The sequence below is a fragment of the Staurois parvus genome, unplaced genomic scaffold, assembly GCF_062004578.1.
Source record: "Staurois parvus isolate SC_StPar_1 unplaced genomic scaffold, SC_StPar_1.0 ptg000134l, whole genome shotgun sequence".
Lineage (NCBI taxonomy): Eukaryota > Metazoa > Chordata > Amphibia > Anura > Ranidae > Staurois > Staurois parvus.
Window position 1 is genome coordinate 344,911 of NW_028317930.1, and position 19,179 is coordinate 364,089.

Sequence of the window (19,179 nt, forward strand, 5' to 3'; positions counted from 1 at the left end):
ACGGACAATTGTGCGGTCATCGGTCATGCAATACGGTACATAAATTAAATTTACATCCTTTTTTCCCCACAAATAGAGCTTTCTTTCGGTGGTATTTGATCGTCAGCCTTTTTTTTATAGTGCAAAAAATAAAAAACGCACAAACGATTTTGAGGGAAAAAAACAATATTTTGGACTTTTTGCTATAAAACATGTCCAGTAAAAAAAGTTAAATATCAAATTTAGTCATAAATTTCTGCCAAAATGCATTCTGTTACATTCATGCAGTCTTTGCTACAAAAAACCCCAATACGTGTAAATTAATTGGTTTACGTGAAAGTTATAGCGTTTACAAATGGCGGGAAAGATACTGGGATTTTTTTTATACTAATAATGGTGGTGATAAGCGACTTATGGCGGCGATCAGTGACTTATGGCGGCGATCAGCGACCTATGGCGGGACTGTGGCGGACATTCTGACACTGGGGGGGAACTGACTTGGATCACTGACATCCCCAGTGACACCAATACAGTGATCAGTGCAAAAAAAAAACACTGACACTGTACTAATGGCACTGGGCAGGAAGGGGTTAACTTTATTATTCAGTGAAAGGGTTAACTGTGTGAGGGGGTGTTTTACTAGGGGGCGGGGGTGTGTACTGCAGGGAACACCACTGATCAGGACAGATAAACTCTTCTGTCCCGATCAGCGTGTCAGGAGCTGTCAGGGAACTGACAGAGAGCACAGCTACTGCAGCTGTGCTCTCTGTCACTGCCGCTAATTGCCGGGACATAGCCAGTAACGACCGGCTGTGACCCGGCGACTGACATCCGCGGCCGTGATCGGTGGGACAGGTAGGGCAGCAGCACGCCCCCTACTGGTTTTAAAACATGGTTTTGCCCAGCCGTGCCGCCCTGCCGCCGTATTTCTACAATGGCTGGGAGAAATGGGTTAAAAGGTACTGCACCATGAAGCTGTTGTTCTTTTCTGAGTGTCTGGCCTAATGCCCTTTGGATATGGTGCAGTCTAGGAGAAGTGGATGTCCTTAGTGGTATATTCGATTACAGATCATTGCTTCCTTTACATCATTTTTTTGAGCTGGCTTCTGCAGATTATCACCCCCTGGAGATCTATCTACTAGAGGCTCATCATCCTGCTGACCATCGCTCCCAGAGCAATTAGCGGTTTATGCTGATTTATCATCAGCATTCAGCTCTGGTGAGTTTATTTAGTATATATGGTGGTGGATTGTCACATTTTTCTTCCCCTTTGTACTTTATTGATTTTTACACATTATTTTGGACACTTATAAATATAAGCATGGATAAATAAATAATTGTTTTTTGAGATTTTACAAAGAGGCTAGGTGCCCTCGAAATGTGTAGTCACCTCTCCTTACATTTCCTCGCATGTGACATTATCCCATGCAGCACTCTATACTGTCAAGAGCATTCCGCAGACCTGGAGATTTTTATACATTATTTTGGACACTTATTTATTTATCCATGCTTATATTTATAATGTTTTTTTTTTGGGCTATTTATTTGTATTTATTTACTAGCGCAAATTATTTCTGTTTCTTTGGTCATACACTTTATTAATATAGGGTGGAATCTGCAGCTGGTAGATTGGATAGTGATCTATTAATACCTTTTCTATAGGCGCCATTATATTCACCTATTAACTCTTTGTAAAATCTGCCTCCACTGTACAAAGGTAGCTTTCTATACATAGTGGGCCTAGGAGCCTCAGCATGAATAGTCACTATAAAACACTATAAGACTATCGAATACTAAACACAGAAGGGTGGTGCCCCCAGTGCACTATTTTACAGTGAAAACAAAAGTCATGTTTTCTTTGTTGTCCATTGAAAGAAACAGTAAGACTATATGAGGGGTGGGCGATTCAGCAAGCACTAACAGGTCCAAGAAAAAAAAATAATTTAACCACCTCCCGCCCGCCATATAGTAATATGACGGACGCAAGGTGGTTCTCTTGTTCTGGGAGGACGCCATATGATGTCCTCCCATTCTAACCGTGCATTCATGGCTCACGGAGCACACAGCGCAGCTATCGGCGGTGCGCTGTGTCCCTCAGACACAGTGGATCACCGATCCACAGAAAGAGCCGAAGATGTCGGCTCGGTCATGTGATCAGCTGTGTCAAATCACAGCTGATCACATGTAAACAGGGAAATGCCGGTTATTGGCATTTCTCTCCCCACAAGCTGTCACGCTGACAGCTCGTGAGGAGAGGAAAGCCGGTAATCGGCATTCCTCGGAGGGGACATGTACACAGATCATCAGAGCCCTGATGATCTGTGTAGCCCCAGCAGCGCCACCTGTCAGTGTCCATCAGTGCCAGCTCTCAGTGCTCATCCATGCCACCTGCCAGTGCCCATCAATGCCACATATCAGTGCCCATCTGAGTTGCCTTTCAGTGTCACCCATCAGTGCCACCTATTAGTGTGCATCAGTGCCGCCTATCAGTGCCAGTCAGTGCCACCTAACAGTGCCAGTCAGTGCCATATATGAGTGCTGCCTTTCAGTGCCCATCAGTGATGCCTGTTAATGCCCATCAGTGCCCATCACTGCAGCCTCATTAGCGCACATCAGTGAAGGAGAAAAATCACTTTACAAAATGTTAAACCAAAAACCAATGAAAATTTTGAAAAAAAAAATGTTTTTTCTTAGTTTTTGTTATAAGAAAAAATTAAAAAACCAGAGGTGATAAAATACCACCAAAATAAAGCTCGGTCACAAAAAAATGATAAAAAATTCATATGGGTACAGTGTTGCAGGACCGCGCAATTGCCATTCAAAGTGCAACAGAGTTGAAAGCTGGAAATTGGCCTGGGCAGGAAGGGGGTATAAGTGCCCTGTAGGCTAGTGGTTAAAAAACTGTGGACTGTTTGCAGTTTAAAGAGCCCTTTAAGGAACCTTAAACCCGAAGTTGGCATCAGTTAAGACTAAAATGTCCACCTAAAAGAACTTAGAATGTGTGAGCAGAAGACCAGGTGGCAGCCTTGCAAATATGAGAAACTGCGGCCTGGTGCAAAAAGCTTAATGACAGTCTGAGCCACTGCAAAATGGTAGCATGAGAAACCGGAGAACCCTTACAGGGTCCATCTGGAATTACAGTCAACAACAATATGGATTGTAAAAAATGGTATAAAAGTGAGTGCTCTTGAAGGGTAAGCTGCTGGACACTCAAGGTAACCAAGTGAAAACCCTAATAAAACTTCATTAAAAATAGTGCAGCGCTATGGGTATGATGTAGGTCAAAGCAAGACTAAAAGTCAAAATATCTAAACGCACAATAGCACGTCATTTAAAAGAAGACTAAAAATCAAAATGTCTAAACGCATAATATCACATGCAATATGTCAAGGCAAGAAAAAAAATTATATAAAAAAGTTCTGTGTTTTCATTAGAGTCTTATAAAGTGCTTTTCTTATAAAACCGTTGTGTTGTTCCAAGTAATATAGGGGGGATTGTGCACTTACCAGATGCACCATAAAAATGTGCATTGAACAAAAATCCACAGAAGCTTCCTTCAGGATCTGGTCTGGAATAGGGGAAGTTGTCCTCCCTCTGGATGATTGGTCTGGTCAGGGACACCTGGAATGAATTCCTCCCTCTAGGTGGGTAGTGATGGTGGGAACCCTCGGTGGAAAGAAGAAGGTGGTGCCTCTGAAGAAGTGCGTGCACACAAAACGCGTCAGTAGGGGCCAAGACGCCGTGACGTTAAGCCGCCGGAGCTACGAGGAGGCCCGGCGGCCATCTTGCTTTTTGGACGGTTAGTCCCATGCACATGCTGCCACACTCTACATCACCCAGTGTGCTGCACACTCTGCATTGATTTTAAGTCTACTATATTTGTTCTTACCATGGTTTATAAATAAATGTTTACATCCATAATTACTACACTAGGAGTACGTTCTATACTCCCCCTTGTGGAGTTATTTATTCATAGCTCCTGCTGGATCCAACATCTTCAAGGATTTTGGAGAAGGGAGATCCTACACCCAGGAGACCTACATCCATCTATCCCTTAAGAAGTCCTCCAGCCTATTGAACCTTCTTCTTACCACCCTGAGGGTTCCCACCATCACTATCCACCTAGAGGGAGGATTCATTCCAGGTGTCCCTGACCAGACCAATTCTTTGGGTATATTTAATACTATAAGATCATACAGCATACAGTGAAGGAAATAAATATTTGATCCCCTGCTGATTTTGAATGTTTTCCCACTCAAAGAAATTATCAGTTTAAAAATCGAATGGCAGGTGTATTGTAACACAGAGACAGAATAGCAAAAACAAATTCAAAAGAAATGCATGTCTAACAAATTATGCACTAATTTGCATGTTCATGGAGGGAAATAAGGACTTGATTCCCTATCATTCAGCAGGATTTCTGGCTACCAGGTGTCTTTCACACAGGTAACAAGCTGAGATTAGAAGCAGTCTCTTAAAGGGATTGCTGCTAATCTCATTTTGTTACCTGTATAAAAGACACCTGTCCACAGGAGCAATCAAACAATCAGATTCTAAACTCTCCACCGTGGCAAAGACCAAAGAGGTGTCCAAGGATGTCAGGGACAAGATTGTAGACCTACACAAGGCTGGACTGGTCTACCAAACGATCGCCAAGCAGCTTGGTGAGAAGGTGACAACAACTGGTGCAATCATTCGCAAATGGAAGAAACACAAAACAACTGTCAGTCTCCCTAGGTCTGGCGCACCATGCAAGATCTCACCTCATGGAGTGTCAATGATCATGAGAACAATGAGGAATCATCCCAGAACATGTGAGGATCTTGTGAATAATCTCCAGGCAGCTGGGACCACAGTCACCAAGAAAATAGTTGGTAACACACTACGCCGACAAGGATTGAAATCCTGCAGTGCCCACAAGGTTCCTCTGCTCAAGAAAGCACATGTCCAGGCCCGTCTGACGTTTGCCACTGAACATCTGAATGATGCAGAGGACTGGTTGAAAGTGTTGTGGTCAGATGAGACAAAAACAGAGGTCATGTGGTACTGGCAATGGGGTCGGTACACAGATCTGTCATCGGCCGTGTCCAAGGTGCTCAGGGAAAGCACACAGGCAGACAGGAGGAGCTGAAGGGCAGCTCAAGGAAGCTGATCGAAGTGAGGGAGCAGCCAGAGGCGGTGAAGAGGCGTAGAAGGAAGACAGCTGATCGGTAAGGAAACAGTTATTCTACACAGCTGGCAGCATGGAATACCTTCAGCGGCTGTTGAAAAGGATTACTTTGCAGGTACCCAGGACCCAGAGAGGGAGCCCTATACACCTGGTGAGCTAACCTGTCCATCCCCTAAAGGGACCTCTGGCATCCTCTCAGTACACACCAGATGCTTCAAGACCCAGGCTTATCCAGTGAGGGGTTTCACTTCATTCCTGTCCAGACCTGGATGACCTTGATGACATCAGGACATTTACACATTAATGCGCATTTTATTATGCGCTCTGGTGAGTGCGCATTCTTCTCATTTTTGACTGCACAAGCACCGAGTTCTAGATGGACACAGGATTCCCGTTCACGTTACCAGTCACTTTATGAACTATTTAATACAGTGTTTTTAATACAGTGATTTTTATGTACTTATTTATAGCACTTCACTTTATCATATTTTGTCTGTTTGAGGTTTTTTTTTGGTTACTTTTAGTGCGTAGCAGCTCTTAGTGCACTCGCAATTATTTATTTATCATTACTACAAATAGGGCATAGATATTTTGCTGCTACAGTTAACCCATTTTACCCGAGCCTCAGCCCCCAAAAAATATCAATGCAAGAATCCCTAAATGCTATATGTTGCATGGCCTGGAAAAGAAAAGAAGAGTGGCAATCTGCTTCTCGAAAAGGAATATAATTTACGCCTTCCACGGTGGTTAAAGACGAGAAAGGTAGATATCTAATGGTGGTAAGTAAGATAACTGATCAATCGGTCACCTGTGTGACAGGCGCATATCATTTCAGTTTTTTAGAGCAGTGCCAATGCTATGCGCCGAATACAGGTCTATTAGCCTTTTTCAAGCACATGTTGGAATTCCTGCTGTCTCGAGCATCTGGACATGTGGTGGTGGGGGGGGGGGGGTTTGGGGGTGACAGCAACATCCCACTTGACCATGCTTTGGATAAATCAAACCCCCACAAAGCAGTTCTCAAAAATGTCCCCAAACAAAGTTATAAATTGGCAAAGCTTTTCCATCAATATGATTTGATTGACAATTGGAGGGAACTTAATCTCTCAGCCCATGACTTTACGCACTACTTGCACGTACTTGCGGATAGATCATATCCTGGCCCTTGCTCCTATGCTACCCTTTATAACCTCAGCCAAGATCCTTACTACACCTTAGTTAGACCATTCCCCAGTTAGATTGACTCTTACAGACTTATGGACTAAACCTCCACCCTCTACCCATGTAGACCCATCTGAATGCATCACTGCTTAATGACTCGGCAATTTTTAGAGAAATAGAGACAGCATTGTGTCTATTTTTCCGTGAGAACACACTGCCAGCCACTTACCTCATTATTAATTGGGCAGCACATAAGGCTGTTATTCGGGGTAAACTGATATAAGTAGCAGCTAGATCAAAGCGTAATAGAGTTACGTAATAATGTTGGCATACAGTCTCCCAGACAGACCTTAGATATAAAATCGACCAGTGTAGCATTGAATCTGAGTTTGACCACCCAGGCAGAAAAATATTTTCGCTGGTCGCGTCATCGCTATTATACTATGGGAGATAAGCCTACCACACTACTTGTGAGAAAGCAGTCTCCCCGTGTTTTTACCTTGGCACTGCTGAGATTACGTTAACAAAATGGACACCTGACCCAAAACCCACAACATATTTTACACAAATGTTTTGATTTCTACCCCACGTTGTACGCTAAACCGGCCCCATTTTAAAGCACTGTGGCGGACAAATTCTTTCAGTCTATCCCGTTGCTGACATTAAATCAGACACATAGGGAGGAGTTCATAGAAATGGAAGTTGAGAGCTGTTAAAATTCTCAATCCATCCAAAGCTCCAGACTCGGACTGATTTACGGGACACTATTATAGAAAATACATTGAAATTCTGACTCCAGATCTGTGCTTTTTCCACCAAGCTATCCCTCACAAGAATATGGTGTTTATCAATCCATAAAAGCTTTGCTTCTGTTCCTGGAGAGCTGCGATTGGTCCACAGCTCTCACATGACACGAGACCAATCACAGCACCGTGTACCATGTGACCAGCTGTCACAGATCACGGTTATATTGAATGGTCATGAACTAAACACATTCATGACAGTTCAAAGTAAGGTTTGATATGGTAACATTGCTTTACTCTCATGAAAGTTTTTTTTTCCAAATATAGTAAAAAAAAAATTGTAGAGAATTTTTTTTTTAAACTACTTGCCGCCTGCCCGACAACAATGTGTGAGCGAGTGCTGTATCTAGGCAAAGCAACGTAATCTTACGTCGCTTTCTATTTCCGGGTGTGCGTGCGCCCCCCACATGCCATCAAGGAAAAGAAGAACAAACACAGCACTGAGTAAAAAAAGCACACATTAGATTAGCACATTTAGGAAGGGGGGAGAAGCCAAAACATGGCGCTGTGAGTGTGCGATGGTTGAGCTCCAGACAACTGCTTGAGCTCTGTGTACCCATCGCTTCCTACCTGGGCCCCTGCGTGGAGCGGCTGCGGGGTCGGGAGATCCGGTAGAACGGCCTGGAGGTCCGGTTGCTTTGCCGGCAGCCGGTGTAGCAGGGGCCCGGAGGGGGTTCCTGGAGGGTGCTCGCAGCTGGTCCGTGCGGGTGGCAGGGCCAACCGGTGGCCGAAGGAGACTGGGAGTCGAAGGGGTTCGGTGACTCTGGCGACTGAGCGAGGAGAGAGGAGGAAGAGCTAGCTAGAGGACCCTGAAAGATGGAAGGGTCCTGTCGTGTCCGCGGAGCTGCCTGAATGTTGGCATACAGTCTCCCTGCAGATACAGAGCCCTGGAGATACGAAAAAAGTAATTTGAGAGAGCAGCTTCCCTGTACAAACAATAAAAGGGAGTGCCCTCGACCCCCGGAATTAACTCAGACGCCCCAGGACCTGTGAGTCGGAGGAGGAGCCCCCTAATGGTGAAACCTGGCTGGGAGAGTGGAGGAATAGCAACATATATGCGGCACGCAAGTGGAGGGTGAGTTGCTGCTGGTAGCGGTTAAAACTCTTCTAAGAGCTGTCACTTTTTGTACTAAATCAGTACATGTATTGATTATTGTTGAAGAAAGAGAAGATTAAGTGTGGTGGACCCCGGCGGTCGGAGGGGCCTCTCATATTACAAAGTATAAAGGGAGTTTTTGGGACTTATTAGCAGAAGAAAAAGAGGGCTGTCCTGGGGCCAGGATACTGACATAAAGGAATAGAGGGTTACTATGGTAACATTGTACTACTTTGGTCATAGTAAAATATGAAAAAAAAATCTTAAAAAAAAAAAAAAAAAAAATGTAATAAAAAAATAAATAATTTTTTTTTTTTCATACTGTCACCAGTCAGTGTCCCTGTTCACCGCCATGCCAGTTATATGATGACGCTGTACTGCACTGGTGACAGTATGTAAAAAAAAAATTGTGAAAATAATTTTTTTAATTTTTTCATTTTCCGAAAAATGATGACAAAAAAAATACAACTTCAAAAAACTCGCCATTCCTCTTATGAAGTACGTCGGACTGTCTACTCTGCAAAAAGGGGTCATTTGGGGATATCTGTACTATTCTGACATTCTTGGACCTCAAGAAATTAGATTGGCCGTCAGTACTTCAGGATTGATCAATATTCAGATCTATACCATAGTTTGTGAACTCTATAACTTTCCTACAAACTAAAAAATACATCCTAATTTGGGTTATTTTCACCAAAGACATGTAGTAGAATACATCTCGGCCTAAATTTATGAAGAACAATTATTTATTTGTAAACTTTTATAACAGAAACAAAGAAAAACTTTTTTTTTTTCAAAATTTTTGGTATTTTTTGTTAATTTAGCAAAAAATAAAAACCCCAGCGGTGATTAAATACCACCAAAAGAAAGCTCTAGTTGTGTGAAGAAAATGATAAAATTTTAGTTTGGGTACAATGTTGTATGACCGCGCAATTGTCATTCAAAGTGTGAGAGCACTGAAACGTGAAAACTGGCCTGGGCAGGAAGGTGTAAAATTGCATGGTATTGAAATGGTTAAGGAAAACAAATCTAAAAATTTTATAGAAAGAATTTAAGATGGTAAAGGAGAAATGGTGTACACTACCACTGATATTGCTAATAGGTTCCATAAATACTATAGTAGGCTGTATGTTGTGAGCCCTAGAAATCAAAAAGAAATGGAGGATGAAAAGAAGAAAAATAGGCAGAAATATTTAAATGAAGTGGAATTGCCAAGATTAGCACAAGAAAAATTAGAGGCCCTAGAGAGATCAATCAGGAGGAAATTACCCTGGCCCTAAAAAATACGTCCGCAGGAAAAAGCCCTGGCCCGGATGGATACACTGTGGGATATTTTAAAAAGTATAAAGATCTCCTTGTTCCTAAAATGTGTGGTTATATGAACGCAATAGGGGAGGGACTGGAAATGAGGGAGGAGTCTTTACAGGCACATATAAGGATTATACTTAAAGAGGGGAAAGACAGCACACAGTGTGCCAGTTACAGGCCCATATCCTTCATATCCTTATTGAATATTGACATCAAATTGATTGAAGGAGCTGATGTTGGATTGGATACATCTAGATCAGGTAGGATTTATTCCAGGAAGAGAAGGGAGGGACAATGGTCTTAGATTATTGCTCCTCCTACAAAGGGTAAAAAGAGAAAAATTGCCAACAATATTCCTGTTGATAGATGCCGAAAAAGCTTTCAACAAGGTTAATTGGGGATTTATGTTTGATACATTGGAGGTCTTAGGAATAGGGCCTAAAATGTTAAGGTGGATAAAAAGGCTTTACAACGGTCCGTCAACAGCAATCAAGGTTAATGGTTCCCTTTCTCAGTTCCTTAAGCGTATAATGGTAGCAGACAAGGATGTCCACTCTCTCCTTTGTTATTTGTACTTCCCTGGAACATGTCCTAGTGAGGATAGGAAAGTGTATAGATATTGCAGGAATAAAAATAGGGGAAGTGGAACATGAGGTGGCAGCATATGCGGATGACATGTTGTTTTACATTGTAAATCCACAAATAACGTTGCCTAACTTAATGAGATTGTTAAATCAGTATGGCAAGCTGTCAAATTTGAAAATAAATCCTACAAAATCAGAGATTTTAAACATCAATTTATCAAAATCAGAGGAGCCGAGTCTACAAAGAGTTTCCATTCACATGGAGGGGGAAAGGAAATAGGCTATTTGGGAGTAAAATTAACTCCTGCAATAAAAGGCCTATATCAGGTGAATTATATCCCATTAATAAACAAAATAAAAGGACGAGCTGAGGAGACTGTGAAAAGGTGGATAGGACATATAAATCTGGTAAAGATGGTGATAGTACCAAAAATTTTGTATAAGTTTCATATGCTACCAGTACACCTTCCGGGATCATTTTTGGGATAATTAACCACTTCCCGACCGGCCGTTGTATATAAACGGCCGGACGGTGGCACTGCAGGGTCGGGTGGCCGTCTATAAACGGCCTCCCCGCACCCTGCTTGTGCGCGCTCCCTGGGAGCGCACAGCACCGCGATCCGGTGCCCGCTGTGTCCTCCAGACACAGTGAAACACCGATCGTCGGACGGGACCTCTGTACGAGGTCCCGATCATGTGATCACTGATTGGCCAATCAGTGATCACATGCAAAGTAGTAAGCAAGATGTCACTTCTGACATCATTGCTTACTATGTGTGAAATCTGTGAATGATCACAGAGGTCACATGGTACAAGGCTATTCACAAAAGCCTTGTACCATGTGACAAGCTGTGACCAATCACAGCTCAATCAGTTCTTCTCAATGAGTGCATGAATGCACACAGAGAGAAAGAGAAATGATTGCTTTTACATCCTATATGGGTGTAAAAGCAATCAGTGTAAAAAAAAAAAAAAAAATCTTCATCACCCCTCACAAGTAGTACAGTGTCACCATGGTGACACTGTACTGCTAGGGTGACAGTATGTAAAAAATAAAAATAAAAAATAATAATATAAAAAAATAAAAATGTAAAAAAAAATGTTTAAAAATTATAATTTTTGCTTATAAACTAATTTGGATTTTTTTTTTACTAAAAAGATAACGGAATAAATTTTGGCTAAGATTTATGATGAAATATTATTTATTTGCAAAATTTTATAAAAAAAAACACTTTTTTTCAAAATTTTTGGACATTTCATTTACATAGCAAAAAAAATACAAATCCCAGTGGTGAATAAATACCACCAAAATAAAGCTTTATCTATCTCAAAAAAAATGGTAAAAAATTCATTTGGGTACAGTGTTGCATGACCGCGCAATTGTCATTCAAGGTGTGATAGCGCTAAAAGCTGAAAATTGCCCTGGTCAGGAAGGGGGTAAAAGTGTCCGGTCTGGAAGTGGTTAAGATGATACTCAAGTTTATTTGGGCAAATAAAAAAACAATAATTAGTTATGAGGTATTGTGTAGGGCAAAAGGGAATGGGGACCTAGCAGTGATACTATCACGTATAATAGACTGCACATTTAACGCACAAGAGAAAGGTTGGGTGAATATGGAAGGGATTTTGAGTAGGGCACAGTTAGGGAAGATGGTGTGGATACCACATCATTTTCACACATAAGATGTGAATATTAGTTCACTGACAAAGATAGTTTTAAAAGCTTGGGATAGGTTGTATAGGCAAAAAGGATGGAAATATAATTCACTTATGACTCCCCTGGGGGGAACCGAGTACTTCCCCCCCCCCAGGGAAGGATAACATTTCTGGGAAATGGCTTAAAGATAAAAATGCACGTTTGAAGAATATATTGAACAAAGGGAAATTGCACACTTTTTTAGATTTAAAGAAGAGGATTTATTTTTCACATTAGATGTGATTATTGTCAATTAAGTCACTTTGTCTCAGTGCTTCCACAACCATTGAGGACTAAAGAGGATCTGTATCCATTTGAAAAACTGGTAAATGTAGCTACAGTTCCTAGACAAATTACCTCTAAGATGCATAGGATTCTTATGGACATGTAGAGTGCCGATCCTCCTCGGTTCTTGGGAAAATGGGAACAGGAGCTTGGAACAAAATTGAATGAACCGCAAAAGGAATAACATTTTCAAATGAACACATTGGGTGATGAATATGAGCACAGTTGAGATGATTACAAATGTCTGCCGAGATGGTATATTTCACCGATTAAGGCACATAAACAACATGTAGAAGTTTCACTGTTATGTTGAAGAGGCTGTGGGGAAAAGAGAACAATGGGACACATCTGGTGGGACTGCCCGAAAATACAGAACTATTGGAAGGGAATAATGCAGCTCATTCAGGAAATGTGGGATTACGGTCTGGAGAGATCCATGGATGTGTTTGTTTTATGGACCCGAGCCTTCAATTAACTTGTTTAGCAATAGGGCACTGTATAATTTAGTCACTGCGGTTAAGGGCTTAATCCCCAAATGGTGGCAAGTTCCAGAGCCACCAAGAGGAAAAGATAGGATAAATAGAGTGGAAAACATCAATAGGATGGAGGAGTTATATCATATTGAGGTGGATAAATTAGATAAATTTAGGAAAACATGGAGTAGTTGATTACATTTTAAGACATCTAAAAAATATCTGGAATTAATTGGAGTCTATGTGGAATACATCAGAAGAAGTCTAGCGGGGATCCCGAGAGAAAGAAAGGATATAGGAAGAAGAAGTACAGATAAGGATAGAGAATCACGAGGGAGGATAAAACGGAAGTAAGAGGATGTGGACAGGGTATGAGGATGATGGGAAGAAGGGTGGGGAGGGGGAAAATGTGTTGCAAAGGGAACTTATGTATTCGTGATGTACTTATGATTTGTACTTCCATCTTTTTTTTATGTATGAGATGTTCTTTGTTGTACTAAAAAATAAAGTAATGAAAAAAAAATTTATTTTTTGATCGCCTCTATTAACAATTTGATCAGCCAGTCACCCAGCCAGTGCCATTAGTACAGTGTCAGTATATAGAATATTTCACTGACCACTGTATTACTGCCATTAGCGACATCAGATAGCGTCAAGGTCAGTTGGCGCCCCTCCCAGCCAGGATCAGCGAGCGTTCGATTACCCACACACTATCACGCTATACGGTGGATATAAAGAGTCTACACACCCTTGTTACAATGTCAGGTTTCTGTGATGTAAAAAAATGAGAAATAATTTCAGAACTTTTTCCACCTTTAATGTAACCTATAAAAACTGTACAACTCAGTTGAACAACAAACTGAAATTTTTTAGAAGGAGGGAGACTGTCAAAGGGTGGAGGGAAGTAAAAATAAAAAACTAAAATAATATGGTTGCATAAGTGTGCACACTCGTAAACTAATACTTTGCTGAAGCACCTTTTGATTTTATTACAGAACTCAGTCTTTTTGGGTATCAGCATAGCACATAGTCTATCAGCATGGCACATCTTGACTTGGCAATATTTGCCCACTCTTCCTTGCAAAAACACGCCAAATCTGTCACATTGCGAGGGCATCTCCTGTGCACAGCCCGCTTCAGATCACTCCCTAAGTTTTTCGATCAGATTCAGGTCTGGGCTCTGGCTGGGCCATTCCAAAACTTAAAACTTTAATCTTCTTCTGGTAAAGCCATTCCTTTATTGATTTGGATGTATGCTTTGGGTCGTTGTCATGCTGAAAGATGAAGTTCCTCTTCATGTTCAGCTTTCTAAACAGAAGCCTGAAGGTTTGTGCCAATATTGACTGGTATTTGGAACTGTTCATAATTCCCTTTACCATGACTAAGTCTCCAGTTCCAACTGAAGAAAAACAGCCCCAAAACATGATGCTGCCATTACCATGCTTCACTGTGGGTATGGTGTTCTTTTGGTGTTGTGCAGTGTTGTTTTTGTGCCAAGTTCAACCTTGGCTTCATCAGACCATAACACATTTTCCCACGTGCTTTTGGGAAACTTTAGATGTGTTTTTGCAAAATTTAGCTGGGCTTGGATATTTTTCTTCATAAGAAAAGGCTTCCGTCCTGCCACTCTACCCCATAGCCCAGACATATGAAGAATACAGGAGATTGTTGTCATGTACCACTCAGCCAGTACTTGCCAGATATTCCTGCAGTTCCTTTAATGTTGCCGTAGGCCTCTTGGCAGCCTCCCAGACAAGTTTTCTTCTCGTCTTTTCATCAATTTTGGAGGGACGTCAAGTTCTTGGTAATGTCACTGTTGCGCCATATTTTCTCCACTTGATGACTGTCTTCACTGTGTTCCATGGTATATCTAATGCCTTAGAAATTCTTTTGTACCCTTCTCCTGACTGATCCCTTTTAACAAAGATCCCTCTGATGCTTTGGAAGCTCTCTGTGGACCATGGCTTGTGCTGTAGGATGCGACTAAGAAAATGTTAGGAAAGACCTACTAGAACAGCTGAATTTTATTTGGGGTTAATCAGAGGCACTTTAAAATGATGGCAGGTGTGTACTGACTCCTATTTAACATGATTTTGAATGTGATTGCTTAATTCTGAACACAGCTACATCTCCAGTTATAAGAGGGTGTGCACACTTACAGTTGTGTCCAAAATTATTCAACCCCCACTGAAATTGAGTGTTTTGGCCAGTTTGACATTGCTTTTGATCATTCAGTCATCTTGCTTACATTTACATTAAAGAGGCACTTGTAGGTCAGACAAATATAACATAACAGTTATAATGAAATAACCACAAATGTCTTTTCTGTGCTCACAGCATTATCAGTTTTATTCAACCCCCAAGTGACATTCAATCTTAGTACTTAGTACAGCATCCTTTTACAGTTATAACAGCTTTTAAACGTGAAGCATAGCTTGACACAAGTGTCTTGCAGCGATCTACGGGTATCTTCGCCCATTCTTCATGGGCAAAGGCCTCCAGTTCAGTCACATTCTTAGGCTTGCGCACTGCAACTGCTTTCTTTAAGTCCCACCAGAGGTTCTCAATCGGATTTAAGTCTGGTGACTGCGATGGCCACTCCAAAATGTTCCAGCCTTTCCTCTGCAACCATGCTCTAGTGGACTTGGAGGTATGCTTGGGATCATTGTCCTGTTGAAAGGTCCAACGTCTCCCAAGCCTCAGGTGTGTGACGGACTGCATCACGTTTCCATCCAATATCTCCTGGTACTGAAGAGAATTCATGGTACCTTGCACACGCTGAAGCTTCCCTGTACCTGCAGAAGCAAAACAGCCCCAAAGCATGATTGACCCTCCACCATGCTTCACAGTAGGCAAGGTGTTCTTTTCATCATAGGCCTTGTTCTTCCTCCTCCAAACATAGCGTTGATCCATGGGCCCAAACAGTTCTAATTTTGTTTCATCAGTCCACAGAACACTATCCCACAACTTTTGTGGTTTGTCCACATGGCTTTTGGCATACTGCAGTCGACTCTTCTTATTCTTTGGAGACAGCAAGGGGGTACGCCTGGGAGTTCTGGCACGGAGGCCTTCATTACGCAGTGTGCGTCTTATTGTCTGGGCTGAAACTTCTGTACCCACATCTGACAAATCTTTTCTCAGTTCCTCAGCAGTCACACGGGGACTTCTCTCCACTCTACGCTTCAGGTAGCGCACAGCAGTCGAAGTCAGCATCTTCTTTCTGCCACGACCAGGTAGCGTTTCAACAGTGCCCTTTGCCTTGAATTTGCGAATGATGCTTCCTAAGGTGTCTCTTGGTATGTTTAACATCTTTGCAATCTTCTTATAGCCATTGCCCTTCCTGTGAAGAGAAATCACCTCTTCTCTTGTCTTCCTGGACCATTCTCTTGCCTTCACCATGTTTGTAACCACACCAGTAAATGTCTAGAAGGAGCTGAGTATCACAGTCATTTTAAAGCTGCCTAATTGGTGCTTATTATGCTTGATTGCTGCTCGGTGACATCCACAGGTGTTTTCAATACCTGATGGAAAGCACCTGTATGAACCTCTGTTCTTCAGAGTGGTAGTCTTTAAGGGGTTGAATAATTGTGGCAATGAAGAAACCACATAAGAACCATTTACTACTGTATTACATAAACAATTGATGTCATTTTAGTTGCATTTGGGTAGTTACAACGTCCTTGTAGGATTTGATTCTGAATACAATTCCAAATGTACACTATAGTCCCTAAACCCCTTTACAGCATTGGGGGTTGAATAATTTTGGACACAACTGTATGCAACCACATTATTTTAGTTTTTTTATGTTTACTTCCCCCCTCTCTAAACAATTTCAGTTTGTTTTTTTAATTGAGTTGTACATTAATAATAAAAAAAAGAATGAATTGTGGTCATATTGATCCACAGACCCAATTCATCATATGCCCGTGCTGTTACATATATGCCCAACATGGACCAGCAACATTGTGGTACTTTGCTGGACTTTGAGTTATACCAGAATGATGCCTGCAGCTACAGACATCATCCTGGTATAGTTTTTTTCAGTTGATGGTCGCCTTTCATGTAAAAACAATCATAGCTGCTGGATTGTTTTTACAAGTAGCGAGAAGGGACTCCCCCCACCCCTCGCACTACCTTCCAAGGTTTTCTTGGGCTCTCCCGTCCCATCGGTGCACTATGCCTCCTACTGGCACCACCGATAGAGGCATTATTCTTCCCACTGATACCAACTTATTCTTGCCATTGACACCAACAATGGGGCACTATCCCTCCCACTAAAACTAATGATGGGCAATATTCTGCCCTTTGACACTGTCGGGCACTATTCCACCCAATGACACCAATGATGCAACATTATTCCTCCCACCAAAAATGTGGCATTGTTTACTCCTACAGATAACAGGATATTTTCTACTCCCACTGGTCACAAGCCGGCTTCCCTAAAGTCTAAAAGGAGGACAGTAAATTGGCCCCTTGTTTAGAAAGTTTGTAGACCCCTGGTCTAAGAGACCGGAAGCAACAAGCGTTTCATCATTTCTGTTTTGCTGAATATAAACAGCGCCATTTTAAAATTGGGAAAGCTTATGATCACACCGATCTTAGAGTCTAATAGACGCCAGATTTCTCAGAAAAGAATACCGGTCACTGCCTATTTCTCTCACGGGATATTTTCATTCCCTGTGATAATAATAAAAGTGATAAAAAAAAATAAAAAGGTACAGTGTAAAAATAATTAAAAAAAAGTGAAATAATAATAAAAAAGAATTTACCCCTACCCCCATGCTTGCGTGCAAAGGCAAACGCAAGTGGCGATCCCATGGCGGTATGTAAACAGAGATTGCAGTAAGCATGTGAGGTATCACCGCAAATGTCAGATTCAGGGCAGTAATTCTAGCACTAGAACTCACGTGTAAATCTAAAGTGGTAACCAGTAAAGGCTTTTAATGCATCGCCTATGTATATTACAAATTTACGTAATTCGTCGCCACTTCACGGGCGTACACAATTTTCAAGCATGTCATGTTTGGTATCCATTTACTCAGCTTAACATAATCTTTTATATTTTGCAAACAATTGGGCAATATATTGTTTTTGTGCATTAAAATTCTAAAAAGTGTATTTTTTTTCCAAAAAATTTGCATTTGAAAAATCGCTGCGCAAATACTGTGTGACATAAAAAAAATTCAACACCCACTATTTTGTTCTCTAGGGCCTCTGCTTTAAAAAATATATAATATTTGGGTGTACAAAGTAATTTTCTAGGCTTGTTGTTCAAGTGGTTAGTATGGCTTGAAATGTGGCAGGGCAGCACAGTGGCTAAATGGTTAGCACTTCCGACTGGCAGTACTAGGGTCGTTGGTTCGAATCTCAACCACGACACCACCTGCCTGGAGTTTGTATGTTCTTCCTGTGCCTGCGTGGGTTTCCTCCGGGTACCTCCCATACTCCAAAGACATGCTGGTAGGTTAATTGGATCATGTCTAAATTGGCCCTAGTATGTGTATGTATGAATCTGAGTTAAGGACCTTAGGATGTACACCCCTTGAGGGTTAGGGACTGATGTGAATGTACAACATATATGTAAAGCGCTGTGTAAACGGACAGCGCTATACAAGTATTTGAAATAAATAAATGTAACCATGTATGTGAACATAGGAAAATTATTGAGAATGGCCGATGTGTTTCACAGAAGAACCGCTTCCTCAGGGCTTTGAATCTTGTTATACACAAACTACAAACTAGAATCAAATATACAGTTGTGTTCAAAATAATAGCAGTCAGACATCACTAACCTGATCAATCACTGTTTTTGGTAGAAATGATATTTCTACATGGCAAATAATTTACTAGCAGGTGTAGTAGAGTAATAGAAATCCAACAGACCCAACAGTCATGACATGCATGCTGCCGATTCTGTGTAATTGAATCACTAATTGAAAGGGCATGTTCAAAATAATAGCAGTGTGGAGTTCTATTAGTGAGGCCATTTATTCTTTGAAAAACAGGTGGAAATTATTGCCCTTATTTAAGGAAGGAAGGCAGCAAATGTTGTACATGCTGGTTACAGTGCATTTCTCTCTGAAATTCTGAGGAAAATGGGTCGTTCCAGACATTGTTCAGAAGAACAGCGTACCTTGATTAAAAAGTTGATTGGAGAGGGGAAAACATATAAAGAAGTGCAGAAAATGATAGGCTGCTCAGCTAAAATGATCACAAATGCTTTAAAATGGCAACCAAAATCTGAAAGACGTGGAAGAAAGTGAAAAACTACCGTTCGAATGGATAGAAGAGTAGCCAAAATGGCAAGGACTCAGCCAACAATCAGCTCCAGGAAGATCAAAGAAGGTCTAAAGTTACCTGTGAGTACTGTTACAATTAGAAGACGGCTATGTGAAGCCAAGCTATCTGCAAGAAGCTCCTGCAAAGTCCCACTGTTGAAAAAAATACGTGCTGAAGAGGTTACAATTTGCCAAAGAGTACATTGACTGGCCTAAAGAGAAATGGCGCAACATTTTGTGGACTGATGAAAGTAAGATTGTTCTTTTTGGGTCTAGTGGCCGGAGACAGTTTGTCAGACGACCCCCAAACACTGAATTCAAGCCACAGTACACTGTGAAGACAGTG

At 41.5% G+C, this 19,179-nt stretch overlaps 1 protein-coding gene across 2 annotated transcripts in view; it reads right to left on the reverse strand.

Annotated features, from left to right (window-relative positions):
- PSMC3IP (PSMC3 interacting protein) overlaps positions 1-19,179 on the reverse strand; it is a 266,259-nt gene that overhangs the window by 11,713 nt on the left and 235,367 nt on the right. The window contains exon 8 of one of the 2 annotated variants that reach the window (XM_089673058.1): positions 12,155-12,230. The exons of the other annotated variant lie outside the window; for it this stretch is intronic. Coding sequence (XP_089529184.1) covers positions 12,155-12,230 — 76 coding nt within the window. The remainder of the gene's footprint in view (positions 1-12,154; positions 12,231-19,179) is intronic. 2 annotated transcript variants of the gene reach the window in all.